Source organism: Emys orbicularis, chromosome 10, assembly GCF_028017835.1.
Source record: "Emys orbicularis isolate rEmyOrb1 chromosome 10, rEmyOrb1.hap1, whole genome shotgun sequence".
Taxonomy (NCBI): Eukaryota; Metazoa; Chordata; order Testudines; family Emydidae; genus Emys; species Emys orbicularis.
In genome coordinates this window covers 75,775,194-75,802,904 of record NC_088692.1, presented here as the reverse complement: position 1 = coordinate 75,802,904, position 27,711 = coordinate 75,775,194, and the positions used below count along the sequence as shown (strand labels likewise).

The following is a 27,711-nucleotide window of genomic DNA, read 5'->3' as shown; positions in this document are numbered from 1 at the left end:
CAAGGACCCCCAAGCATTGGCATTCCCTGCCAATAAGTTAACTGTTTGAGAGTCTTACAGTCTGGTTGTCTCCAGCTCTATTTTCTTTTCTCCAGTGAGCCTTTGGTTATTTCAATAAGCTGATATATATCCAGAGCTTCACCTGAAAGACAGTTGTAAGCTAAGTTACTTCCACTTGGGCACTTTCTGAAAGCCCACAACATAAAAATGATAGACAAACACACACCCCAAACACCATGTTTTCCACTGTTTTGTTGCTTTAAAGGCCCTAACGCTCCCTCTGTGAATACAAGATCACTGCAGCCGTAGGCTGTAAAGATAGGAACAGAGAAGCCAACTATGGTGGTACATTGAAAAAATGGAGTAGTTTATTATTAATATTCCTGTGGTTGGACTCTAGTGTTCTCTTGTTTCTGCTGACTTTAGCTGTAATGCACTTGGCTGCTTTGGTCCATGTTCCTGGAGAGAAGTTAACTGAGGTTCCTACCACTAGGACTTGTTCAGTTGTTGCGCCTTTCCTAAAATGCACTTTGGCTTAAGCTTTACCAATAAAGGTTGTTTAAAAGGGTATTGCGTGGCTTATTCGAAAACCATGCATTGAACTATTCACATTTCCAACTGCCTACTCATCTGTGCTTCTAGAGTTAGGCAGTTGGTTCTTTACTTGAAAGAACAGTGTCACATTTCAGGAGGTATTTAAATAGCTGCTACTTAAGTTACTTATTTGCATTAATTAAAAGATGTTTGTCAAGTGATTAATTATCACTTTATCCTGAATTGGTGGGTACTAGTATGACTTCAGCTTGGATTGTCTGCAGCTTTCTAAACAAGGCTGTGCTATGCTAAGAACAGTCAATGGGAGCAAGAAGAAAGCACTAGTGTAAGACTGAGGATGTGTTTACACTGGAGCTGGAGGTGTAATTTCCAGGTCAAGTGTACATACTCCCACACTAGCTCACAAGCTAGAGCACTAAAACTAGAAATGAGGGTGCAGGCGGCAGGATGGGCTAGTCACACAGAGTACAAGTCCCATCTGAAACCCCAGGTATGTACCTGATTGGCTAGCCTCTTATGGTGCTGTGGCTACAGTTCTATTTTTAGCATGTAAGCTTGATGAGAGAGAGCGTTGGTATGTCTACTCAACCTAGAATCTATACCTCCAGCTCCAATGTGGACATACATGTAGGGGTGACAAAGGGACAGCAAGTTAAAGGAATTTGCACAATGTTACTGCAAACCCATCACCCAGCAGGGAGGTGGCAGTCCTCTAGGACTTGCCCCAGAATTTACACCTAGAACAGGCTTTAGCTGGGAGTTCCACATAGTGCCATTGGATTGGAAATGCAGGCTGGCCTTGATGCTGAGACAGGAACTTTCTAACAGATGGTACAAGCAAATATGTGGTCATTTTCAGGGTGCCTGGTCTTTGTACAGAGCTAGGCAACTGCCTTATGGGAATTGGTTTTTTTACAGTGAGTAGTTTGTACCTATCAGGTGACTGTGACAGAGCAATGCTCAATCCTAGAGCTCCTAGCTGAACACAGCTCTGTGACAGAGCATTTAAGAGCAAGTGCCACTTCTTACAGATGGAGATTAGCTGTTCATGCTTCAATAAGCTATAATCTGCTTCTCACTCCTAGCTTGTGTGAGATGATACTTACCTGGTGGGATGCCATATCTCCTCTCCAGCCCACTTGGATTTGATGGAGTTAGACAATCCATGGTCACCTCCTTCCTTAAACACAGGTCAATATCCACAGCACTGAAAAAAGCCACTGACTGAGGCAGATCCTGGAGGCCTAGTTTATAGGCAAACATGCACCTGAAAGAATAAGAGGCACTGCATGTAAATACTTAGTCCTTAGGAGAGTCTTTCCCTTCTCATGGTAGGCAGTTGATTCTAGCTCTGTGGTAAGAGCTACCCTCAGACCTGCAAATGGGCCAATTAGTGCTTTGTCACAGCTCTTCACTCCAGCCACCACTACTTTGAGATCATGGAAAAGATCTTTACACAGACAAGGGGCAGGACCCTTTATCCTCTGAGATTGCCCTGGCAGGTGGGAGACTCAGCGAGGCAGGCTTATTCTACTAGCAACCACCACAAGGCAATTGCTGGGTATTACAGCTTGTTTGCCAAGAGCTTTCCTTCAGTGCTGACACACGCTTTCTGTAGAGCTGGTTTTATCGGACTTTAAAAGGCAGCAAGGACCCTGATTTCACAGTTAGCAACACGCTTGGTCCCCTCTAACAGAAGGGGGAGAACTGCTTTAATCAAGCCTAGTCCTGCCTGCAGTAATAATAGCTTCAAAGAACGTTAGTCAGTTGTTAAAGATTATTTTGCATCCTATTTGCACAGCACTTTGAAGATGTAAAGTGCTTTATAACTACACAGTAGCATGAGGGTTTGGTATTGCTGAAGAGGAGGTGGGAGGAAGAGAGTCAAGATATGTTCAATTTCCCTTCTAAGAAAGGAAGAACCCAGGCACTTAACTCCAGTTAATCCTCCCCCTCAGTGTGTGTGTGTCTGTCAGATTTTCCCAACGTGAAGCCCATTGCCACCAGTGGATGGTGCAAAGCCACAGGTACCAAGGCATTAGCACCACATGGGCACAGAGATGCTCTGTTTACTGGCATACTTAACTAGATGCAAGAGCAAGCAGCTCTGCTTTGGCCTACTTCACTGTAACAGTGCTGGGATGTGCAGATAAGGGGACTCGTGTAACATTATTACCTCAAAACTAATTTTTAAACTACAGATTACAAACCATGTGGGTTTGACTCACTAGAGCTGCCTCACTGCTCTGACCACAATGCAGCCGCACAATGGAAAGCTACTTGTGGAAGGACCCAGGGGCCAGGAAGGAGTCACGTCTGCTCTGGTGGTACAGGGCTTTAACGTGCACACATGCTAGGAGCAGTATAGGAGCATTTCCTGGCACAGGAGCATGGCAGGTACTGACAACCATTCCTGCCCCTGCTAGGAGAACCATGAAGCAATTAGGTTCTATTTCAATTCCCACCCAGTGGCTGTTGGGCCTGTGTGAAATTGGGTGGGGAGGGATGACAGGTATTCACATCAAAAACCCAGTACCCCAATTTGCCTGTTAGAGTGGTTAAGGACTGACTGCTACAGAGCCTGATAGCCCTCTCACTCTATAGATCCCTGTTTAGATCAGGAGTGAGGCTCACAGGAAGAGGGAAGCTTGATCTGTAATTGCCTGTGTTAGCCTGGGTGGTGAATGAAAAGGAACTCAGTCTCTGGTGCTGCTAACTTGACTCTTTTGGCCAACTCCACATTCACTAAGGACAAAACATAACTTAAGTGATGGACTGTTTCTTAACTTTCCTACCATACCAACACTTTCAGCCTATTCGGTCTCATCAGGAAGCACATGCCCTGCAGTTTTGCCCCTATGAAGCAGCATGGTTGGAATGTGGCTGGTTTTTTTTAGAACCTTTACCGTGTTAGGAGGTTGGTGATCTGCAGGGCTAACGCTGCCCGGTAGCGATCTTCATCCTGGACCAGGTAGTGCACCTCATCATGAATGCTGATGCAAAAGCGCCCATCAATGTTGAATTCTTCAAAGAGCCATTTCATGGACACCAGCATTAGGTGCAAGTAATCTACAGCTGAGCTCTGCACCACCCAATTCACTCTGCTGGTTACAAACTGGAGGAAACACAAACCAGAAGCTAGAAAGGTTCCAGAACTGATTCCTATAGCAGGCACATTCCCTGGGGAAGTCTGTTCCCGTAGGGTCACACTCCACCATGGAACAGTTGGTGGTAACAAGCCTCAAAGGGTTGTGTCGTTGGGGCAGTGTTTGAGGATACAAAATCCCATTCAAAAACAAAACAAAACAAAAAGCCCCAAACACCCACTGGAGAGAACAATTACAGAAGGGCATCGTGATAGGATACAACTTCTTTTGTTATTTCCTAGACGCTAACCAACCCTCACTATACAATTGCCCTTTTATAGGATCATGTTCCCAGCGTGCGTTTCAGGGGGGTTGACCCTTTAAATCTAGCAGAAACAAGCAGCCTCACACCCCTGAAGGAGCCATTTACAACTAGTTACTGCAGCTGTCTACGTGCTGGTGAGTATGCTGAACTCCTGTTATGTTATCTCTTATTCCTGAGGATATGGCACAGGCCTCAATGGTGTCAGTGGGTTCAGCAGGCACTACTCCCACCTCTAATCACAAGGCCATGGGCTTTAATTGTTTCACCGGGACTGGGGTTCATCCCCAGTACTGACACTGCAGAGCAGTACTAGGTGCATGTTGCACTTTTGAAGATGCCATCCTTCACATGAGACTTAAACCTACCCCCGTTACGGGGGGAAATGAAAATGCCTGTGGCAGTTTCTAGAAAGCAATGGGGCTAATCCCCTTGTCTTGACCAGATTCCTTCCCACAGGGAAGTGGCTGCAATGTTGCAGACTATGAACGGGGCGGGGGAGAGCTCAGTGGTTTGAGCATTGGCCTGCTAAACCCAGGGTTGTGAGTTCAATCCTTGAGGGGGCCATTTAGGGAACTGGGGTAAAAATCTGTCTGGGGATTGGTCCTGCTTTGAGCAGGGGGTTGGACTAGATGACCTCCTGTGGACCCTTCCAACCCTGATATTCTATGAACTGCTGCTGTTGCATTTGACTACAGAGGCCCTAAATTGCCAGGGCCCAATTTTGCCCACACACCTGTGTGACTTCCTTGATGTCAGTGGTGCAAGTGAGGGCAAGTTAGACCCCATTGTCTACTCCATAGCTGCAGAGACACCTGGGGTATGAAAGGCACTGTAAGAATCTAGCTTTGCTTCAGTCTGTAACTCAGCTTCTGACAATTGATTCTAGAGCATCTGCTGAGTACAGAGGGGGTTTCTCCTCAAAGTTAAATGTTGTCCTTGCTGTAGCACAACCTTCAAGCAAAGCTGCTGTGCATCACTGTCTGTCATAGGGCAGCATTACTGAGAACTACAGCTGCACCAAAACTTGTATGGGTGGAGCACCAATAAACCTGTGGTTCCACAGGATGATCCAAACTGTTCCCAATCCAGGGCAGTATTGGCAGCCAGCCAGCAGTCCCATGGCCACTCATACTTTGCACAAAATAGAGCAGGATGCAGTCACTTAACTACTACAAAGTTGGCCTGTTCAGACTACAGTTCCCAGCATGGCAACATGGAGTGTTGCTAGCTGGGCGCGCCAAGGCCATCTCATTCAAACCGACAAACACCAAAAGCAAGAGTTCTGCAGGGCCAAGTCAGAGCTGTGTGTCAGGCTAGGGTTTGCGCTTACCTCGCCCTTGACAGCAGCTGGCTCCAGGGCTCTGCTGATGCAGCAGCCCAGCACTGGGGTTCTTGGGGAGGCAGACATAGCAATACTTTCCAGCTTGTTGAACATTTCTGACTCAGTCCCTCCAGCCCACACACGTTGGCATACCACATCCCACTTTCCTCTGTGCGACCTGCAGTGTGGGGAATAGAAGCGTCACTACATCTTCCCCCAGGAACCTGCCCCAAAACAGTCTCTGCAGAGGCACTGGGGTCAGAGCTTTCATGAGCTTCACTATCGATAATAAGGGGCTCAGCTGCACTAGCTTTTCACTTCTGCAGACTTAGGTTTATGGCACATCAGCAGACTGGCAGGAAGCGAAGCCCCCAACTAAAGGAGCAGGGGATTCTGCGTCAGCAGAGCTACGTGGAGGTTCAGAGCTGGAAAAGCAGGGACGCTGCAGGTCAGGACTGAGATGCATTGCAGAGTTGTGGGGACAGACGAGAGGAGGAAAGCCCGGGATTGCAATAGCAGGGAATGTTTCAGATTAGGCTTAAAGTGCATTGGCAGAGGCTGGTGGGGAAATCTGAACAAAACCTGACTATTTCATGGCTGTCTCTTTCCTTGCACAAAAGCTAAAATTGCCCTTGGCCTCTAATTTCATTTGATTAAGAGAGCTGTTGACTTGCCTCTTTCACCAGCATCCTCTTTCTGTGTATACCAGCTCTTCTTTCCCCTTGTTACTGGCACAGGGCGCATTGGAGGGCTGGCACATCCCATTTCCCACCCCAACTCCCTTTTCACACACCTCTTCTCAAGCTTTGCTCCCTCACCTCTTCGTGGTTTCTCTCCGTATCCTTCGCACGTCCTGCAAAGACACAGAACCATCCTCTGCCCTCTCCACCAGTAAGCCCAGCTCTCTCACTAGCCACTCCCCTTCCTCAGAAAGGTGATACCTAGAAAAGAGGAACCAGTAGGGATAAATGGCATCTTAGACTTAGATCTCCTGGAGTTTCGGGAACAAGAGTCATGGTTATGGAAAGGAGCAAGCCTGCTCAGAGGCTTCCAATTAATTAACTCTTGATTGGCAAGAAGCATGAGCTCCAGATTCAGGACACTTAGACCAGGACAGTAAGAGAGCCCAGCAGCCGGCAATGTGCTCTACCTTCACCTCATTAGGAGGGATTGGTCTATGTCAGAGACAGACACAGCTTCCTCTCAGGCAGCTCCATAGGGGCAGCCAACCTACCAAAGGACCCTTCTGGTCCAAGTCCCAGGAAGAATGACCCAGCTGGAGACAAACTGAGCTAACAGTGCAGCAAGTTTCTGGCCAACTCCTTCAACAGTGGACACAACAATGCCACAGGCAGATCACGTTCCCCACAGATTTCTACGTCAAAGCTCTGCTAAGTTAAACCACAAGGCAGCACTCACCGCCGGATCCCCTTGGTGACTGCATACATCTGCCGAGCCTTCTCAGCTGCCTGCTGCTGCGTCAGCCGGTGGTTAAACTGCATAAGCAGGCGCTCTGCGAAGGGCTGGCCTGCCCCATAGATGCGCCCGTAGTTGAAGACTTTGGCATGCTCCCGGCTGATCCCCACCGTAGAGGCCGTCTTGCTGTGCAGGTCTGTGGCGTTGCTCTTCTTCCCCTGCAGAGTCATCCAGCCAAATGCAGTACAGCCTGGGGGGCAGGAGAGAGGAGGTTAATGCAGACTGGAAATGGGTCTGAGTCAGACCTCACAGCATCCCCACAGCAATGCTACCTCCTGGCCCAGCACCCTAACTGCAGTCCATGTCACATGATTGCAGGGCAGTGCTGCTCCAGCTGAACCTCTCACCATGCATGCCAGCAAAATGAGCCTCCCCGAGGACAGCAGCTATCCAGAGCTCCTGGGAATCCACATCTGCTCCAACCAGGTGGTAGCCCGGAGGGACCTGGACCATGGCTTTAAGCTCGCTGCCTACCCGGTCAGCCTGTGAACACAGATTGATGCCACTTTGAGCATGTCCTCCTACACCTCCCTCCCCTACACCATTACCAGGCTAAACAACTTTTCTCTAGTGACTGTCTGGCCTCTGCATCCTGCTTTCCTGGAAGATCACAGCATGTGGTGTTAACAGCACACAGCTCTTCCAGTGCAGAAATGCCAGCCAGAGACACTCCTGACAAGGGGAATACAGGCAAGGAGACCAACTATTGCCTTGCTCCACTCTTACCCCCCTTCCTTTGCGAGGGCCTCTGCATCCCAGATGGAGCCTAGAAGGTCTCCACTGATTCTAACTCCCTTTTCATTGAGGTCTTGCTCTCAGCCCTTGATCGTCTGGATCTCGTCAGCCCTAGGTTACTAGGCCAACTCATGTCAGCGAGGGAAGAGGGCAAAGGATTATAGAACCAGCCTCTGAGATCTACAAAGTTCACACCCAACCCAAGACATACCCCCGCTCCCTCAAATCTGATTTCTAATCCAGGACAGTTGTCACTCGCTTGAGATCTCCTGCCCTGTAGGGCAGGAGAAATCCCCCACTACTGTGCTCCACAAATAATCCCTTTCCAGAGCACTAAAAGATAGTTCTGTACCCGGGCGTTGCTGGCAGTCAGCCAGGTGGGTTCCACAGCCCGACGAGTGATGGTCCCTGCTGTTATCACCTGTGGCAGGATGGCTCCATAATTACTCTCCTCATCATAGTCTGGATGTCTGGAATAGAAGCAGAGTGTCACTGTCTGCCCACTGGAGAACAGTAGGGATGAAGAAGGCCTGGCTCTGGCTTTTCCCACACTGAGAACTCAGTAACTGAAAGGGACTTCCCAGTGGCTGTAGCCGAGAAAGATTCATCACATGGGACTGAGTTTCTAAAGTCCTTTTATAATCCCAGCTTGGGGTCTGATTGCTGAGCTAGTTCCACAGTCGACACAGGCCAGAGAGTTGAGACTGATGGGAGGATGTAAGGGAACTAGGAAAGAGACTATTCCCCCTGTACTGCCCCAATTCTGACCCCCTTAAGGATTCAGGTCCCCGTAGTCTCAGAGAAAGAAAGGTCCAATAGTCAAAGGTCAGATTTAACTGAACAGGGGAAACTGACCTGTATGGCATTTCCTCACATACCTAGTTACTGATCGAGGCAACTCCCCTTTCTTCAGCCACACCACCACCTGGGTGCTGTCGAAACAAGAACACATGAGGCCAGGGCCCCAGTGAGACAGACTGGGAAGAGAAAGACCATGAACAGCAGCAGCTGAGGCAGGTAAAGGGAAGATCACCCTGGATCTTCGATTCTATTTGGGGAACCCCCAAGTTTGCATCCCCTTTTCTCAGGTTCTTTCCTTCAGCTGTCCAAGGCCAACACACTAGAGCTGAGCATGCTGTCTCTACTGTGCTTCTAGCCCCGGCCATGCCAGCATGTGCCGAGGGCAAGGAAGTTTTAATGATCAATTAAGTAGGTTTTTGGCACTTATGACTGCCAAAAGATTAGTTTGTGGGAGATGTTTGTCCTCTTGCTTGGGTTGAAGCAGCACACTCTGGCACAGCGCACACACCTACAGCCCAGTTCATACCCATTCCCTCACTATGGAGAAGTAAAAAGGTGCCACCAATGGGCAGAGTGATCAGGAGCCACTCAGACATTTGCCATTTTCCCACCTTTAACTGAATGCTACATGGAAATAATGCTTTAAACTGAGGGATGAAAATTTCAGCTTAATCCAGACCCTGGGGCAAAATCATTCATTCACAGGATGGGACATTGAGGCTGTCATAAGAGATGGGGCTTCATCCCTCAGACCTGCTTTCCTCCCTCAGATCCTGCATCTCCAGTACCGCAGTTCAGCTTAGCCCCCTGTACTGTGGTCAGCAAGCTGCCAGGAAACAGACAGTGATATTTAACATGGGAGGAGCTCCCTGTTCAAAAAACAGCAGTGGTCAAGTGGCATGTTACAATTTAGAAGTTACTGTACTCTGCTAAGAGGAGTTAGTAGCAAATCTACCAGACCCCCAATGTGTGCATTTATCTGCCTGACTCCTGGAAGTGCTAACAGTGGGGGCACATGTACTCTCAGACTATTACAGATCTACAGAAAGCTCCTTATGCAGCACTAATGTCTAATCCCCCCACCCCTGTCCCTAGGAATCCTAGTGGAGAGATTGTCCATATTAGATCTAGCTGGGCCTTGACATTCCCCCGACCCTTACCCATAGGAGAGCCTGTTGAATTGCCACTGCATTCCTTGGGAGTTGAAGAAACTTGCCCCTCCAGCCCCAGGTCCACAGTGCTAGGATGCTTGACCCAGTCTGCTTGCTCATTGTTTGAACTCCCTTCCTGCACTTACCCATGATTAGAGTTTCATTTTGGCTCTTTGCCTAATCCCTTTTTTTCTTAAGTGTGCAAAGTTTGTGCCCCGGATCAGCCTCTTTGGAGGCCTTCAGTGCTCCTTCCCTTATCAGCTCTAATGCTCCTCAGTGCCTTAGCATACAGAGGTGCAGTACACTACAGTTCCTGTGCAAGTCCCGTTATCAGTCACTCAGCAGCAGATCTCCCATGGGTGGGGACTTTGCAGTTTAATTGGGGGAGGAGAAGAATTAGTGTCTGACTATCTCACCTAATTCGCTTGTGAGCGTTCCTCCAGAACGAGATCATTTTGTTAATTTCAAGGGCCCTTGTCCCATCAGTGCCCCCAATGCCAGCCCGCAGGGTGCCATCCTCCATCTTGGGCAAGAAATCCTTGGCAAAAGGGCTTCCAACGTTGTTGTCATTCCCATCCTTTAACAGCAAAGGAAAGGAGGTTGGCTTGGCTCAGTACATTGGGTGGTTATTATTATGAAATAGAAATGAAGCCCCGGTCACTTCCCTGCCCCATTCCATATCTTTACAAGCACATCCTTAACACCAGTCCTATCGCGAGCTGCTGACCAGGGCAGGTGGCTATATCAAAGAAGTGGGGTCTGAAGAAGGAGCGCAAGTGCCTTCAGCAGACAGGAACTGGGAGGCTAATCACAACCCTGAGTGGGAGGAGGCAGAGGAGGGAGAGTGAGGAGGGGAGATGAGAGCAGAGAGGATGAAGAAGATGAGACTGTGCAAAGCCTTGAAGGAGAAAGTGAGGAGCTGGGACTTGGTCCAGTTAGGCCAGTAAAGGGCTTTAGGGGGATGGGTAAGGGGACAGTCCCACAGTTAAAACACTTGGCGCCCATGTGCATTTCAGTGGGGGACTGTTCAGCACACCCCAGGATTTAGCATGAGGACAGCAAGAGCTTAGTTGGGTCAGTGCAGGAGGAATGGTCTCCAGATGTGTCACTCACTCCCCCTTTGGAGCCAGCCCTGGGTCTCAAACACCATGCCCTGCACTCCAGGGAGGGCTCAGCAGCAAACAAGAAACAGCCTATGGACTCCACACTCACCTTATGAGGCAGCCTGAAGAACCAGCAGCCAGGGATGTTGATATCATTGTAAGGGCCATTGCCATGGTGATATGTAGGCTGGCTCTCGGCACACTCCAGCTCCAGGTAAGCAGTCTCGCCCTGAAACCATCCAGCATGAGACACTTGCTAAACTTAGAGCCAGAAGAAGGAAAAGCCTCAGGGGTGGGGGAAGCACCTAGTTAATGAAGTGCCACCTCAACTACACAAGCACCTGACTCCTCACACACTATAATGGAGACATCCATTGGGCTCCTGAGAGCAGCATCCTAAAGGGTCCCTGCTATGGAGGAAGCTGCTCCTTGTCAGCCATGCAGGATCCTGGGCCCTCTTGTTCTGCTTGGAGCAGCACCTGTGCAATGAATCCCAGTTAGCTGACACACTCGCAGTAGGACGTTCCATTTACCTGTCTGGGCCCTTTAGCTGTTCTGCCTGTTTCAGCTTCCACATCAGTATCCATCTCCAACCGGCTCAGCTCCTCCACCTGGGAACAAAGGGGACAGAAGGATCAGAGAGCTTCTTAGTATGTGCTTTGGCTTCCCAGTTAGATCAGGGGCTGCCTGGATAGCTCTTCCAGGAACCTCTCATAGTGTGAGGCTGCTGTTCTCCAGCATGTTGTTGGGCCCACAACTCTCCAGCTTCCTCATTTTTAAAGTGAGTTGTGTGTTGGTGAAAGGTGTCGGCTTGATATCTAAGAAGACTTTAGGCATCTGTTTATCCTTGAAACAGGTACAGACTAGGAAGCCGCAGGGCAATAATGTGCAGTAATGACCTGGAGAGACAACCCTGGGGCAAATGGGGAATTCAGGCTCCATAGCGATTAGTCTCTGGCCTCTCTGCCAAGACTCTCAGCAAAGAGACCAGTTCTTTTCACACAAGCTGCTGAAGAGCCATCAGAGGACAATAACTCAGTCACTTATGACTGCGCTGGGTTTGAATCAGCAGCATAGACGAAAGAGGCTCTGTACCCCATTCCCATCCAAGCCGGCCAGTCCCCTTTCTTACATCACTCTAAGTGGATATAAGCACAACAGTGTTTAACCAGCAAGAAAGTAGCTGTGCAGAACAGGATGGGAGCTTAGTGAATGTCTGTGAGAAGAGGGCCGCTGGGCTCCAAAATGGGGTTCTCTGTTCTGGGCTACAAGAAATTCTCTTGCTTCTCACTACTTCAGACCCTCCCTTCTTTCCCTCAACCCTCTCTGAAATGACTTCTCAGTTGCTCCAAGTCACAGGCTGCTAAGATTTGGCATTAACAAATCTCTGAGTAGGGTGGCCACCTGGCCAGACTTTTAGTAGCTCAAACCAGAGGGACTATGGGAGTGAAGAGGTCAAATGTCGTTTCAGTGGAGTTGACCTGAACTCGGTATTTTTTAATGTTCTTTTCATATATTGGGGGGGGGAGGGGAAATCAAGATTCCTTTCAGGGAAATGACCATGGAAAGCAACACCTATGTGAATCAGTCAAGGCTAATGGAGACAGCCAGCCACAGGAAAAATGATCAAGGAACCCAAGTGGATAGTTGGTTTGTTTGAAGGTGCCAGTTCGTTTGCAGGGCAGTCGCCAAAGGCAGTCGGGCCCTCTCTTCTCACTCAAGCAGGTGGACTTTCTGTCCATTACGCTTTTCCAGGGGGAACAGGTGCCTCAGACAAGTTTTCTGAGCCTCTACTCCAGTGTTTCCCAAACTTGGGATGCCGCTTGTGTAGGGAAAGCCCCTGGCGGGCCGGGCCGGTTTGTTTACCTGCCGTGTCCGCAGGTCCGGCCGATCGCGGCTCCCACTGGCCGCAGTTCGCTGCTCCAGGCCAATGGGAGCTGCTGGAAGTGGCGCGGGCCAAGGGACGTACTGGCCGCCACTTCCAGCAGCTCCCATTGGCCTGGAGCAGCGAACCGCAGCCAGTGGGAACCGCGATCGGCCAGACCTGCGGACGCAGCAGGTAAACAAACAGGCCCGGCCCGCCAGGGGCTTTCCCCTATACAAGCGGCGTCCCAAGTTTGGGAAACACTGCTCTACTCCCTTCATCCCTCAGTTCCAGCAAACCCAGCTTTACCTTTTGCCAGATAGTGCTGTTGTCTGTTAACATGAGCTCCTCTTCAAGGCAGTTGTTCAGTGAGCCAGGCTGCTCCTTCCCTCTCTCCTTACAATGCTCCTTGTACAGGTGCTCAATAACCCTAGAGGGAGAAGGCAAAGGAGAGATGAGTGGTACTCAGGAACCTGCGTCTTTGGGCGTGGAGACAGGTTTCATATCGAGCATCTGAAGTGGAATTTATCACCACAAGCAGCACCCTCGGACAGAGAGTTACCAGGCTCCACAAGGACATCTGTTCAGATAAGAAGATGAAAATAAGGGCAACATACTCCCCAGCATCTTTCAGAAGGAGAGGCCAAAATTCCCAGCCAAACACTGTTAGCCAGAGAGGTTTTTTCTCTGATCGGAAGGGAGAAAAGCACAGGCTTCTGTTCAGGGAGGAATAGATGCATCTTTAATGCCCTCAGGTTACTGCCTTATTTGATTGCCAAGCAGTTTGAGACTTTGGAGCTCTGGATTAATTTGCTGACCTTCTTCCCAGAACCTCCCTCCCCAAAACTGTTCAGCAAATAACCACTAAAGATCAGAAGGCTTAGCAACATGGGACTCTCTTCCAGCTTAGTGAATACAGTAACTTTACTGCTGACATCTCCTTAGATAGCCCATCCCATCTCTCTCACTCTCCTACCTGTGTGGACAGGATGGCTCTTCTGTCTCTGAGATATCCTTTGGCAAATTGTCCTTCCTCCCGGGCACCAAGTAGCCCCAGCCATGCTTCTCAGAGTAATGCACTGGGAAACCATCCCAGGTTAGTCTCATTAGCTTTGGTGTCACTCTCATCTGAAGGCTGATGAGACTGGGACCTGGCACCCAATCTGGATCACTCAGGCGTGGGCAGAGTTTACGGTACCATCTAGAGACCCAAGACAGTAACAATTAGGGTGGGGAGAAAGGCTTCAAGAGCAGTTCAAAGTTTCCTCCCCATCTACTGCCTTTCATTTTGGTTAACAAGGCAATATGAGAAATTCCCTTCACTATTCATGTTTCGAGGTGGTCCATCCTATTTCATCTCTTTTAGCCTAGGACAGGGTTTCCCCAACTATAAGGACAGCACATCTGTCGGGCCCACTTAGTTGATCTAATATCCAGTGAATGATCAATGGGACCATCAGCAAATGCGAGATCATCTGAATAGAACTCACCCATCAAAAAGAAACATTAAGTGGCTGCCTCCAAGCACACGCTTTCCAAGTGCTGCATTTCTTAGGGACAAGGGAATGATTTTGCCATCTCCTCTTATAAAAAGCTATCTGTCTGGAGAAGCTTGAATATTTTTTCTGTCTCTTTGGGACAAAGGATTGCAGTGGAGTATGAGAAATCTTGGGAGTATGGGGATTTCTCTTCCTCTTCTGGGAAGAGCACATGCTCCAGCTCAGGAACCCATTCTCAAGAACTGCCAGCCCTGAGAGGCAGTTTCACATTTTCTTTGGGCATAGAACAATGTATATGTTGAGTATACCTTCAACCCCAGATAGCAGGGCAGTGGGGTAGCTGTGGTGCTTCCAACATGCGGGAGGGTCCATCTTCTCTAGAAGTGGGAGGCAATTTAATTTCCACATTGGCTCAGCACAGGCCACTTTGAGCAGAATACTTAAATGTGCCCAATTCTTAGTGGTGGCTTCCAGAGATGATGATCTGTCTACAGAGAGCTGAACTGGGACTCACTAATCTCACAACAGCCAGAGTGTAACCCCGGCCTCTGAAGCAAAAGGTACATACTTCATCCACTCAGTTTCCAGGCTCTCCACTTCACCTATCCTTCTACCACCTGTTGGCTATTTAATGCCCATCAGCAAAAGCATTTAGAAAGGGACTAAACAGCTGGAATACCCTGGCCCCATGGGCAGGAAGAGGAGCTCAGATAACACGTCCATAGATTAGTAATAGCAACTGGAAATGTTTCCATCTACAAACCAAAGTCACCATTAAGTGGTGAGTTATGCAAACCCCTTTTGAATGACTCACCCCGGGTGGCCTGGCAGGTGCTGGGTTCTCTTTGGTAGCAAATTGATAGTCTCCTTCAGACGCTCCAGGAAGACCCAGCTCTCAGGGACTCTCAGCTCTTCCTCTTCACTGGGGGGACCAGGATCTGATTTTGTAATAAACGTAACCTCAGCAAGGGATGTCCTCTCTGCACCCACTTGGGAATGCAGCATGATGAGAAACAGTGCCCTTTCCGACATGCGCTGCTCTTACACGTGATTCCATGTTTGCTCAGTTGTTTCTGTTCCTCCTTTTCTAGAAAGTTACACTGACTATGCCTCTACCTGACAGCTGCCCTTTCCCGCTGGTTCAGATTTCCCACCACTTAGACTCTGTGCTGCATGTCTTTCCTGCAAATTCACTAGAACTTAGAGATAGTTGGTATTAAACCTGTTTTCCACCCTCACCTCCCCACCACGCACACCCACCAAGAGCACTACCTTCCTGCCACTCTAGGGCAGACGGGTTTGCCACCACTTTGGCTGGCTCGCTGTTTATATCTTCATTTTTCTTCCTTACTGTTTTCTTCTTCTGCTTAAATTCCTGTAGGTCCCACTCCAGGTCCCATAGCCAGGGATCATCCTTATACCTGCATGGCAGAACAACATTACACGTAGTTTGTTTCGGCTTTGCATTTCGACATTCTGCCTGATCTAGACCCTGCCGACGTCCTGAATTCTGACACCTGGTTCCAGTTTACTTTACCAGGGACAAGGAGGAGGGACACACACAGACCTAATTTTTGACTATTTTCCCTGTCAAGCATTAACCTGAGGGTTATGAACAGAATAAAAGCAGTGGACCGCAGCAATGCCAGATTCCCGCATACTACCCTTTGCCAACATGCTTCGCCCAGACTTGAACAGTCAAATTCAGTCTCCATTGAATCTTCAGCCTCTACAGAGGTTGCTAACCAGCTGGTGCCAAATCTAAAGATAGTTTCTGAGTTGTGAACATTTGTCTGCTAGGGATTGGATTGAGGGTCAGCCCTTATGAATATGGGGACAGATTTGGTGATCTAAAGATGAATGGCTTCAGGTCTCATCAACAATCTTCTTAGCCATCTAGCCACACTATTGTCATATCAGTGCTAAGTAAATTCCTTTGCTGTTTTTAAATGAAAAATGCTTTCTCTTCCTGCACTAAGTGCCAGGATCTAAGCCCCTTCCTCCTTTGCATTTCCCCCTGCCATGATGCTCATGACCCAGCTGGTACCTCTCCTCATAAAGCAGCTGACAGGCATCGTTGGCCAGGTTCATCAGGGATTTCTTCATCTCTTTCTGCAGCTCCTCATAGGTGCCCTGAGTCTCATCCAAGTACCTCTCCCAGTTCTGATTGACAGGCAGGTAAGAAACACCCATCTCCAGCATCCCTGCAAAGGTCACAGGATGGGGGCATCTACAGCACAAATACATATGGTATTAAGCACAACCCAGAAGGCATTTGGCCTGTAAGCACTAGGCTATTCTACAAATAAAGATACAAAATCTGTAACTTCAGCTCCATTTCCACTTAGGAGTTTCCCAACCTCACGCTACTGCCCGGAACTGTCTATGGCTTTTGCCCTCCTGCACCGGCAATTACCGAAGGCCCTAATATGAATCTGTATGTAGGGCAGGCAGAAGAAAGTCCATTTCACCAAGATCCCTCAGTCCCACCCATGAGAGCTTCATTACAGGATCCCTCTCATTAAGAGCTGCCCACCTTAGCTGAGTGTGAAATTATGATGCTTATTCCTTCTAGCCAGGAGAGAGGGATCAGGGTCCCCATGCAATGGGGCTCTGTGCAGCCCCAGAGTTCTGGCACCAGTCTGCTCAGATGCTGATCGCCAACCTGGAAATGAGTTTATCCCCCATCTCCATGAGGATCAAACTCAGGTCCTCAGCATGGCTGGATAAGACTGCAGCAACTGCGCCAAATTCTCTGTATCTGTAGCCAGATTTTCGAGGCTCTGTGCAACAGTTAATTTTTGTGTCGGCTAAGGTCAAACTCCTTCTCACCTCTTCATGAAGAGTGGCAGCTGCTTCTGGAACACTTCATGAGTGGCTTGGACATCAAGGGCACAATACTTCATCAGTTCCTTTGGGGCAGAAACAGGCAAAAAGTAGGAAGATTAGACTGTGTGTATAGAGCATAGTGCAATGAACTGGCCGAGCCAAGGGGCGCAATAACCTAGTGTCATTGTGACTGTCAGCCAGTTATACTAAAGACCTCCACAACACAGTTTTCTACCCCATCCTCACAAACTTCCCCTCAGGTCTCTCCCTGGGAAAGAAATCTCAGAAGTCTGGGTCAGAGGCATGCAAATCTTAGTCAACCAATGGCCACATCGGCAATGTGCTGGGAGACTGAGACTTGCACCAACTTTGCAAGAAAAGGGACCCAATTGTAACTGCCCTGATCATTAGTATGGAGATGCTGCCCATGGAGACTACTAACAGTAGCACAAAGTGCTCCATCTTTCATTGCCCGTAGCTGGGGATGCTTTGTATGTCTCCAAAAGCCACTACAAGGAAATGGAAAACATGCTGCTAGAAAATGTTATTCCTGCTGAGAGTTCTTTTTGTTTTTATAATTAAAGAAATTCCCCTGGCCTGGCTCCTCCTCCCCTGGCCTCTCCCAGAAGCTGCTCACCCTTACCTGGAAGTTGTGTCTGATGTCACTCATGCTCCCCTTGACAAACAGCTCACGGGCCTCTTTCTCCAGCGGCTCACCCCCAACGTACAGGTCGTGCACATCTGCAAGGTTGTTAATGCTGCTGATGTTCACCCAGTCCCACGAGCCAATCTGCAAAGAGACAAGCCAGCAGACCAGCTCAGGGCAGGAAAAGAACTGGCAACTGACTGACATGCAGAGGCAGTTTGTTGTACTATTTTTAAACTAATATACCTAAAGTACAGTTATGATAAGAAAACAGACTATATAAAAATTATTATTTGTATTACTATAGTGTCTAGGAACCCCAGTAATGTACCAGGATCGCACTGTGCTATGCATCATGCAAACTCAGAACAACAGATAGTCTCTGTATAATCTAAGGGTTTTGTAGGCATCATGGCAAAGGAGAGTTTTGGAAGGGGATTTGAAGGAGAACAATGAGGTAGCTTTGCAGATGTTTACAGGTAGCTCCTTCCAAGCAATAAGGGGCAGCATGGGAGAAGACACAAAGGTGCTTGTTTGAAAATTTAGCAAGTGGGCACTGGAGGCAGACATTGGAGGCAGGAGTTGATATCTCGATAACGAATGAGAGGAGATAGGTAGGGTAGGGATAAGTCGTGAAGGGCCTTGAAAGTGAAATGTTTGATGCAATAGAGCCAATGGAGGGATGATATGGTCACAGTGACAGGCGAGGACAATAATCTTTGCAGCAGTATTCTGAACAGATATGGGTGGGGCAAGACTGTTTTTGCCAAGGTAAAATGGCCCTCTCTTATTCCACAGACTTGCTCCTCCTGTGTTTGCAAGTCAGAGCCACTGGCTTTATTGTCCCTGACCACTTCCTACTCCTGTTAGACCTGTAGCTCCTTTGAAGCTACAGGAGTGCGAGATGGCTCCACTGTGCCTTATGCACTAGGTCACCAGCAGAGGTCTGACTGCAGTCCCTTTATTACATGTGATGACAGAAGAGATAGAAAGAGCCTAGCTCAGTTTTCAGACCCCAGCTGGAGTGTACAGAGATGGCCAGTAACAGCACAATATGAAACATTCATTACAGACTCTTCTCCTTCAAACAATGCAATGGAGCAGTCTATTAAACCATTCCTTTGGGGAGGCCAGAGCTAGGTCCCCTGTGGAGGGGAAGGAGCGGGGAGGCTTTTAAATGCTAAGGAAACAAAGTGAAGGAAAACAAGCAGTTGGGATCTCTAGCACTAGTTAGCAATGCACAAATTTCCTCAGTGATTCTCCTACTCACCGCAGGCCCTTCAGTTTTACTGCGTGTTTTCTTCATGTGCTGCTTGACCTGCTGCAGTCCTTTCCTCTTGCCATGCTTAGCAGCCATCCAGAGGCTGCGCTGAAATCCCGTCAGCCCTGAGATGGCCATGTGCATGCTCATGGTGTCCAGGAAACGCATTCGGGAGCCCTGAAATGCACAGCAGGTGAGGGGTTCTCAAACTTCATTGCACTGTGACCCACTTCTGACAACAAACATTACTACACAACCCTGGGGGGGGGGGCAAAGCCCAAACCCCACCACCCTGGGTGGGGGGCCAAAACCAAAGGGCTTCAGCCCCAGGCGGGGAGGGGGGGGGCGTAACCTGAGCCCCGCCACCCAGGGTTGAAGCCTTTGGGCTTCAGCTTTGGCCCCAGACGGTGAGGCTCAGGCTTCGGCCCTGGGTGCTGGGGCTTGGACTTTGGCCTCAGGCAATGGGGCTCAGGCTCTGGCTTCAGCTTGGCTGACCCACAGTTTGAGAACCGCTGGGTTAGAGAACAGGCAGTCAAGGAGCCACTGCCTTTTTCACTATTCACGCACTCAGGCTTCTCAAGAATGGAGCTAGGGGGCTGGTGGGGAGGCAGTCTGGTGTCTGAGCTGCTAGTGTTCTGTGCACACAGGCAATCAACTGAGACTTGACTTTAACACTCAACATCTTGCTCTTCTTAGTGCTGAACTGACAGAATCGGACACCCAGATTGGACAGCTTGCCCTGAAATCAGTCACACAGATCCAAGCCCTTATACAACTCTGGCAGCAATGGGAGTGCTTGTTTCTTCTGTGTTCTAAAGGCTCCTGGGGTTAGAAATGAAAGAATCCAGGCCTGTGCTATGGCAGTAAACCAAGATGCTACCAAAATGTCTTGCTTCGTTCCACTACTTACAAGCTATTTTTGTCGCATATCTTGGACTACTGAAGTCCATGTCATCTGCCAGCTCTGGCCTTCATGACTTTCCTGATGCTAAACACAATGTCTCTATGCTTTGGCTCACAGGGAAAGGAAATTGAAAAGCACCAAGAGACAGACTGCTGCCTCTGTAGCACTTTATAGTTGAGAATCTCAAAGCAATTCACAACCCTTAATGGAACAAAGCTCACAATCCCTCCCATGAGGTGTGGAAGTGATGTTATTCCTATCTTACAGTTAACTAAGGCACAAGACCTGACCTTCAAAATTAGGTGAGTGCAATTATACTTACAAAAACCATGTCTAATTTGTACATATTTACAACTGCAGACGCAGATCAGGTGAGCGTACATACAAGTGGCTTGTTAAATGTGTAACTAGCAGTAACTGCCCTAGCAAATTAACTTTGTAAAATAAATTATACATTTAACTGATTTATTGTTTACACTAAATTTTGAAAATCAGGTCCTAAGTGGCTTTTCTCAAAGCCATGGACAGAGCCAAGGACAAAGCAGGTGGACATAAAATGAGGAAAGTACTTACTTGGATCAAGTACTGCTCTTTAATGTGTGCTCGATCAAAGGCGACATTGTGACCCACCACCAATCTCTCTGTCCAGTCCTGTTTGGTGAGACAGCTTGAGTTCAGAGCAGTTTCTAGTGGAATAAAGTCAGCCAGAGTCAGTTGGCTGGACCAGGTATAGCGTTCTTCTAGCAGCCGCTTACTGCACCAGGAGTACCTGGAAAGGAAGCATGTTATCTTTTGGATTACTTAAAATTATGAAGACTGATTCCCCTCTGCTAGTCTTAGTAGAAGGACTAAGGAGGGATGAGCCAGGAGGCCAAATTCTTCTCTCCCTCCCCCCAGAATTTGACTTTTCAAGCAGGGCTGAGCTACACTGGTAGGAAGCAGCGTAGGGAAGTTTGCACTGCTGCTGCCCAAGTTTTACCAGTTCATGCGCAGAGGCTGTGAAACCAGCGCTGAATTCACTAACTAAATCAAACTGGAATTTCACAAGTAGGCTTTAGAATTGGCCTATGTCCAATAGCTACAGCTCCATGGTTTGATAGCGAGTAAATGGTCCCAAGCATTTAGCACAATGGAGAAGCTCAGCTCTGCTGCTCCTCCATCCATCGCCACTGTGGTAACAGTTAGTGTTGTGGCTTTCCTTGCATATTACAGTTATCACATCTTACCAGGCACTTGGAGAAACAGCCACTGCCAGTGTTGGGCAATGGCCTTCTGCCATGCACACTTCAACATCAAACACCAAGGCTCGTTCTTCAGGGAAGTCTACAGCCTTCCTCTCACCATTGGGTCCGTACTGTGTCCAACCAACTTCCCAAGCCCACTGTGAGGGCATGGGGGGCACCTCGCAGTGGAGCAGCTGATTAGCAGCCTCCAAGTAAGGAAGGCTCTGCTTCTGCGCCAGAATCCGGAAGTGCTCATCAAGATCGTTCCCGTACATGCGGGGCAGCTGCAGCTCCACATCAGGGAGCGTGGATGTCTCTTTGCCCCACAGGTCATGCTTCTGCAGATGTTCCACACTCCTCTGGATGTCAGCATCTGAGTACTGCACTTGAGCACCCCGGAAAATCTGCTCGTGAAGAATCTTGGACAGCATCTGGATGTTTAGTGGGTTCATGCGCCGTTGGCTGGTGCCAGAATCTTGCATGACCTCCTCTTGCACTGGGCGACTGGCTGAGGAATCTGAGGCACATCTCCCATGCCTGGCTCTCGGTGATGGAAACAGACGTGCGATCGACTTCCTCCAGAGTAAATGTGTCATCTTCAGCCAACTTTAGTAACATGGAGAATGGGCAAGAGTCAGCCCTTTTTGGTGGGACAGGTCTGCAAAGAGAAGCGCAACAGAAGGACTGAAATTTAGCATAATTCATTTGGGGCTTCCCTCCCCTCCAAAGAACCTGAGCACTTGCAACCACCACTAGCATCACTGGAGCAGAACCAGCTTGGGGCAGTTTAAGAAAAAACCCTCCAGTGTAGACAAGGCTATAACGTTGTGATACTGCAAATACTTAGCTTATCCCAGGGGTCGGCAACGTTCGGCACGCGGCTCGCCAGGGTAAGCACCCTGGCGGGCCAGGCCAGTTTTATTTACCTGCTGACGCGGCAGGTTCGGCTGATCGCGGCCCCCACTCACCGCGGTTCGCCGTCCCGGGCCAATGGGGGCGGCGAGAAGCGGCGCGGGCGAGCGATGTGCTGGCCGCGGCTTCTCGCCGCCCCCATTGGCCCGGGATGGCGAACCGCGGCCAGTGGGGGCCGCGATCGGCCGAACCTGCCGCGTCAGCAGGTAAATAAAACTGGCCCGGCCCGCCAGGGTGCTTACCCTGGCGAGCCGCGTGCCAAAGGTTGCCGACCCCTGGCTTATCCCATTCCAGTAGCTCACTCTACCCTCCCATGGGTCAATGAAACCCCATGTGTCCCATCACTCAACTCCTCCCCTTTGGCTTTTCCCTACCATCCAGGGGAGTGTCCCTGCCCTCAGGCGTCTCTCTGCCAATCTCCTCTCCCAGCCCCACAACGGGGCTCAGTTTCCCCTCAAACCTGCAGTCCCCCCCTTACGTGTCTCAGCCTCCCCTTCTACAAAGGGTCTCTCCCCTCACACCCAGGCTCCCTATGGGTCTCAGCCTCCCCCCATTCCCCTCCCTATGGGGTTCAGCCTCCCCCCCCCATTCCCCTCCCTGCAGGTCCCCTCACCCCCCCCGCCTCCCTATGGGTCTCCGCCTCCCGCCCCACCATTGGTCTCCGCCTCCCTCTCTCACCCCCAAGCCCCCTATGGGTCTCTCCCCTCCCCCGGACCCCCCATAGTTCTCAGCCTCCGGGGGTGGCTCCCCCCGGCCCCCTCACCCGCTGGCTCCGCCGCTCGGGGGCTGCTCGGCCTGGCCTAGCCCGGCCCGGCGGGGGAACAGTTGCTGCTGGCCGCGTTGCGCGCGGGGTCTCGAGGCTGCAACCGAGATCAGATGACCCTGGCCGGCCAGGGGGCGGTGCCCGAGGGGACCAGCCCACACCGCTGGGCGCTCTTTCCGGGTTTCCGGCTCGCTCTCTCCTCCCCGGGCCTCGGGGTAGATGGAACCAGCCGCACCAGCCAGGCCGCTTTCTCAGCTTCCTATGGCTGTCTTTAGAGCTCTAGTAGAGGGTGGCCGCGTGGCCTAATGGATAAGGCGTCTGACTTCGGATCAGAAGATTGCAGGTTCGAGTCCTGCCGCGGTCGCAAGTTGAGAGTCCAAGTGGGCTGAAGTAATTATTTTATAAATATATTTATAAAACCCCTATTTTAAAGTGGCAGAAAAAGGAAAGAATTCCAGAGCAATGTCCACAGGGCAAATCCCAGAACGGAGGAGTGAACACGAACCCAGTGCTGATGCAAAAATCACCTAGCCAGTGATAGCAATTAAAGTTTACATTTATTTTTATTTCATATTAAAGAGCTATAATTGTATATGTATTTGTTTTCAAAACGTTTCAGATTATTTTTGAACCATCTGGGTGAAATTGCAATAACAGTAATAATGAATTAATAATTGTAGCTAATAAGATCCTGGAGAGTGTATCCCAAAACACAGAAGAATATTCCATAATGCAGGGGTAGGCAACCTATGGCACACATGCCAAAGGCAGCACGCAAGCTGATTTTCAGTGGCACTCACACTGCCCGGGTCCTGGCCACTGGTCCGGGGGGCTCTGCATTTTAATTTAATTTTAAATGAAGCTTCTTAAACATTTTAAAAACCTTATTTACTTTACATACAACAATAGTTTAGTTATATATCATAGACTTATAGAAAGAGACCTTCTAAGGACGTTAAAATGTATTACTGGCACGCAAAACCTTAAAGTGAATAAATGAAGACTCGGCACACCACTTCTGAAAGGTTGCCAACCCCTGCCATAATGAATCCCATAGGGATGCCACAGCAGATCCTGACTCAGTGCATGAGTGGGAGAATATCCCAGAACAAGGCCTGTTGAAAATATAGAGCCTTGATCCTGCAAACAGTTATGCATATACTTAACTTTACTGCCCAGAGAAGCCCAATTGATTTCCATGAGGTTACTCACAGTAATAAAGTTAACCATGCTTGCAAGTGTTGCAGGATCTGGGTTTATGGCTGTACATTCCAGACCATGTCTTATTATGAGGATGTATGAGTGTCTGTTTCAAAGTCAACACCATCATACTGGGCATCCCAGTTACCCTCTCCTGCAGAGTTTCCCAAACTTGGGACACCGCTTGTTTAGGGAAAGCCTCTGGCGGGCTGGGCCGGTTTGTTTACCTGCCGCGTCCACAGGTCCGGCCGATCGCGGCTCCCACTGGCCGTGGTTCGCTGCTCCAGGCCAATGGGAGCTGCTGGAAGCGGCACGGGCCGAGGGGCGTACTGGCCGCCGCTTCCAGCAGCTCCCATTGGCCTGGAGCAGCGAACCACAGCCAGTGGGAGCCGCGATCGGCCGGACCTGCGGACGCGGCAGGTAAACAAACCGGCCCGGCCCGCCAGGGGCTTTCCTTGCACAAGCGGCGTCCCAAGTTTGGGAAACACTGCTCTACTGCAATGCATAAATGGATATAAAACACTGTATATCATTTTAAAATATATGTGTGAATATTCAGGAGAAACACAGTATCCCCACGTTCCATTCTTGTTCACCCTCTTTGCAATTCATTCTTCACCCTTTTTTTATCAGGGTACAGTATTTCTCACACATACACACATGCTGAATGCAACATTCTTGACTTTTCATTCTCCATCCTGTGTCCTGCAGCCACCTCAGGCATGTCTAGGTCTTTGCCAGTGCATACATTTTTTTTTCTTAGTAGCCTTTTGAAGAGGAGATGTTTCAGGATGATTGTATTTGATTATCTAAAGATCTACAGACAGTTACTTGTCTCCAGCTTGGATGCAAAATGACCCAGTATCAAGAAAAAAATTATAAACCAGTCCAGCTGCTCCTTATCCATCACATCCAACCATAGGACAGCATTTTTTTTACACACACATCTCAACTTGCTAAAGCCCAAATGTGGGACAAAGACCCTGGCAGTAGAGACAGTGTAAATCACTAGACTCCAGGATGCAGATTTTTAAAACACATAGTTTATTAACAGACAGTTACAAAGTAATAGTTGGGAAAAACTAAAATAATGGCCAATGTGTTAAACAAAGATTAGCATTCCTGCCCCCGGAAATCTCACACACTAAGGCTCAGATCCTCAAAAGTATCTAGGCACCTAACTCCCATAAGCTAGACACCTAAACATATTTGAGATTTTGGGCCCAAGGCCCTGATCCTGCAAGCTGTTCTGCACAGACAGACCCTTATGCCTACTCAGAGCGCCACTGAATTGACGGAACACTAAAAAGGCACAGGGCCCACCTTTGTGGAGTAGCTTTCAGGACTGGAGCCTAAATTCTCTCAGATTATAGCCTGACTCAAGCATCACCTAATGCCTAGCTCTGAAAGTAAGAACCACACACCTGCATGCAATTAGCCTGAATTAATCACCCACATAGTAAAACACATGAGCAGTGGAAACTAACAGTTTCTATAAGGGGGAGAAACAGCAACTAATTGGCTAACAGAGTAATACTGCTCCCGGCCTGCCACCTCTTTTCTGCCCCTTAGGTCAGTTTGTTCCCTTATAAAGGCTACGTTGCGGGGGAAGGAAGCCTGGCAAGGGAAAAGATGTGAGCAGGGCTGGCCTAGCCTATGAAAAGCGTGTTTTAGAGAAGTGGTAAATCACTTTAATGCTATTTTCACTTGTGCTAGCTGTGAAAGCAAATGTGTACACAGCATAGTGTTAAATGTCATGGTGCTTATCTACTAAGGCAGGGGTTCTCAAACTGGGGGTTGGGACCCCAAAGTGGTCATGACCCCATTTTAATAGGGTTGCTAGGGCTGGCTTAGAATTGCTGGGGCCCAGAGTCAAAGCTGAAGCCTGAGCCCAACCTCCTGGGGCTAAAGCCTAAGGGATTCAACCCTGGGGGGCAGGGCTGGGTTACAGGCCCACTGCCTGGGGATGAAGCCTTTGGGCTTTGGTGCCCCCTCCCTCTGCCTGGGATGATGGGCTCAGGCTTCGGTCCCCCCTTCTGGGGTCATGTAGTAATTTTTGTTGTCAGAAGAGGGTTGTGGTGCAATGAAGTTTGAGAACTCCTGTAGTAAGGTAACAAGCATTATTAAAATACCAGAGAGAATTTTTCATAAGAGAGACATGATCCTGTTTGCTTAGATCAGGGGTCGGCAACGTTCGGCACGCGGCTCGCCAGGGTAAGCACTCTGGCGGGCCGGGCCAGTTTTATTTACCTGCTGACGCGGCAGGTTCGGCCGATCGCGGCCCCCACTGGCCGCGGTTCGCCGTCCCGGGCCAATGGGGGCGGCGAGAAGCCGCGGCCAGCACATTGCTTGCCCGCGCCGCTTCTCGCCGCCCCCATTGGCCCGGGACGGCGAACCGCGGCCAGTGGGGGCCGCGATCGGCCGAACCTGCCGCGTCAGCAGGTAAATAAAACTGGCCCGGCCCGCCAGGGTGCTTACCCTGGCGAGCCGCGTGCCGAACGTTGCTGACCCCTGGCTTAGATAATATAGTATCTGGGGGTCTGAGTTTTTATGGAGTGGTGCTGCTTAAATGAGCCAAACAAGAGTCTGCCTGAGTATTCGTGCATCTGTTGTGCAATGTGGTGGTGCTTGAACATAGAAGAGTCAGTACTCATGCCACAAACCTCTTCCAAAGCTGAAAGTAGATACTACCAGGCTTGTGCAGGCTGGATGTATCCTTCCTGCGTGTGAAAAGGAGGATGGCTGGCAATAAAAACCAGGTGAGAGTGGTGTCTCTGGTTAGGACTCTCTTTAAAACAGATCATGGTTCTAAAGCTGTAAGTGTAAGGCTTGTATAAGCACAAACAACCCCACCGGAAGTTGCTGGAGTAGCAGGGTGGGATGTGAGATGCCTCAGAGTAATAGCGCCCCCTAGTTTGGCCATAAATACTAAAAAAGCCCGGTTCCTTTTTAGGTTTAAAATCTGGCCATAAGTGTCACCACAGGAGCTGCTGAATGCTCTTGACAGCCTGGTCTTTATTTAGTTAGCCCTAGGTGTGCATTTCGGGAAGTGTGGGGTGAGGGTTGGCCCCCGTAATGAGCGCTCTCTTGATTATCTAGCTCTCAGGAGGAAACTGAAGGGTATGGGAGCAGATAGTAACTGGTCAACATGTTGCTTACTTATCTAGCCAGCACATGGGGTGACCCAACAGGGCTGCCATTGGGAAGGTCAGCATTCACTTTGCTGAGGTGAAAGTGGAGCCAAACAAAGTGCAACTTACACTAATGGGTCATATGCTTTGTGGCTTCTGTCGGTGGAGCACATTGCTCCCCCCAGGGACTCCTTGTGTTCTTTCACTCCCCAATTCATCCCCTTCCCTCTCTAGACTGGCAGCAGTGTTCCGAAGTTAGTGTGTTACAGACACAGACCAACAGAGATTGAGTTGTGTTAGTTGCTGGCCGAGTGAGGGGAGATCTAACTTGGTGCACTTGGGCTGTACAATGAACAAGGTTTGAACTATGCAGCTGTCTAAACAAGGTTTCTATTGCATTCAAACTACAATGGGGAAGCTTTATGAAACGCATCTTAAAACTCCCCACTTCCCATGGAGGTTTAGCATAGGCTGTGTTGACATAGGCTTTCCCACTATTATTTGTGAAAATAACCAGTTCACATCCCCTGAAGGGTGTATTATTATTATTAATTACTGACAATGCATCAGTATGTGATTGCCACCTCTGAGTTACATAAACTCACAAAGGGACAGGATCAAGTAATTTGGCTTAAATGGGGCTGTTTTTACTAATGTCTCACTAAACTTGCCCAGTTTTGCTTAAAATTTGTATTAAACATCCCCTTCAAATGTATGCAGCACGCCTTGTGCTAGTGCATGAGAGCCAGAAACTGACTCGGCTGGCCAAGCAGAAGAGAAACCTGTAAGGGTGGAAACAAGTGAGACCTGACCTCTGACACGGTCTTGGTTTTGATAACCAAGTGCTAGCACAGGAATGAAGGTAGTGATTAAAATTTGTTTAAACTGGCCCTTCCCTTTATCACCAAAATCTGTACAGTTAATGA

The 27,711-nt window shown here is 49.2% G+C and overlaps 1 protein-coding gene and 1 non-coding gene across 2 annotated transcripts; one reads left to right on the top strand and one right to left on the bottom strand.

The window, feature by feature from the left end:
* Nucleotides 1–65: 65 nt before the first annotated feature.
* On the bottom strand, nt 66–22,541 carry POLG (DNA polymerase gamma, catalytic subunit). The gene is made up of 23 exons (XM_065412850.1): nt 22,455–22,541; nt 20,783–21,437; nt 20,130–20,325; nt 18,662–18,829; nt 17,389–17,535; nt 16,749–16,828; nt 15,964–16,146; nt 15,177–15,337; nt 14,731–14,854; nt 13,394–13,618; nt 12,727–12,847; nt 11,087–11,164; nt 10,663–10,782; nt 9,867–10,027; nt 8,377–8,430; nt 7,851–7,968; nt 7,111–7,246; nt 6,707–6,953; nt 6,106–6,228; nt 5,297–5,465; nt 3,462–3,670; nt 1,662–1,822; nt 66–142 (listed from the first exon to the last, which is right to left on the bottom strand). Exons 2-23 carry the CDS (start codon nt 21,373–21,375, stop codon nt 78–80), a joined length of 3,639 nt encoding a protein of 1,212 aa, XP_065268922.1. The 5' UTR covers nt 21,376–21,437; nt 22,455–22,541; the 3' UTR covers nt 66–77.
* Nucleotides 22,542–22,745: 204 nt separating this feature from the next.
* TRNAR-UCG (transfer RNA arginine (anticodon UCG)) lies at nt 22,746–22,818 on the top strand. The gene has a single exon. It is a non-coding gene; the product is annotated as a tRNA-Arg (tRNA).
* Nucleotides 22,819–27,711: the final 4,893 nt, after the last annotated feature.

What these genes read in the sequence shown, in the direction of transcription:
- POLG (XM_065412850.1), bottom strand. Translation starts at nt 21,375, where the DNA reads ATGACACATTTACTCTGGAGGAAGTCGATCGCACGTCTGTTTCCATCA. An exon ending in GCTGTTTCTCCAAGTGCCTG is followed by an intron (nt 20,326 to 20,782) that starts GTAAGATGTGAT and finishes CTTCCTTTCCAG; the next exon opens with GTACTCCTGGTGCAGTAAGC. An exon ending in ACAGCACTATCTGGCAAAAG is followed by an intron (nt 11,165 to 12,726) that starts GTAAAGCTGGGT and finishes CTTTGTTCCCAG; the next exon opens with GTGGAGGAGCTGAGCCGGTT.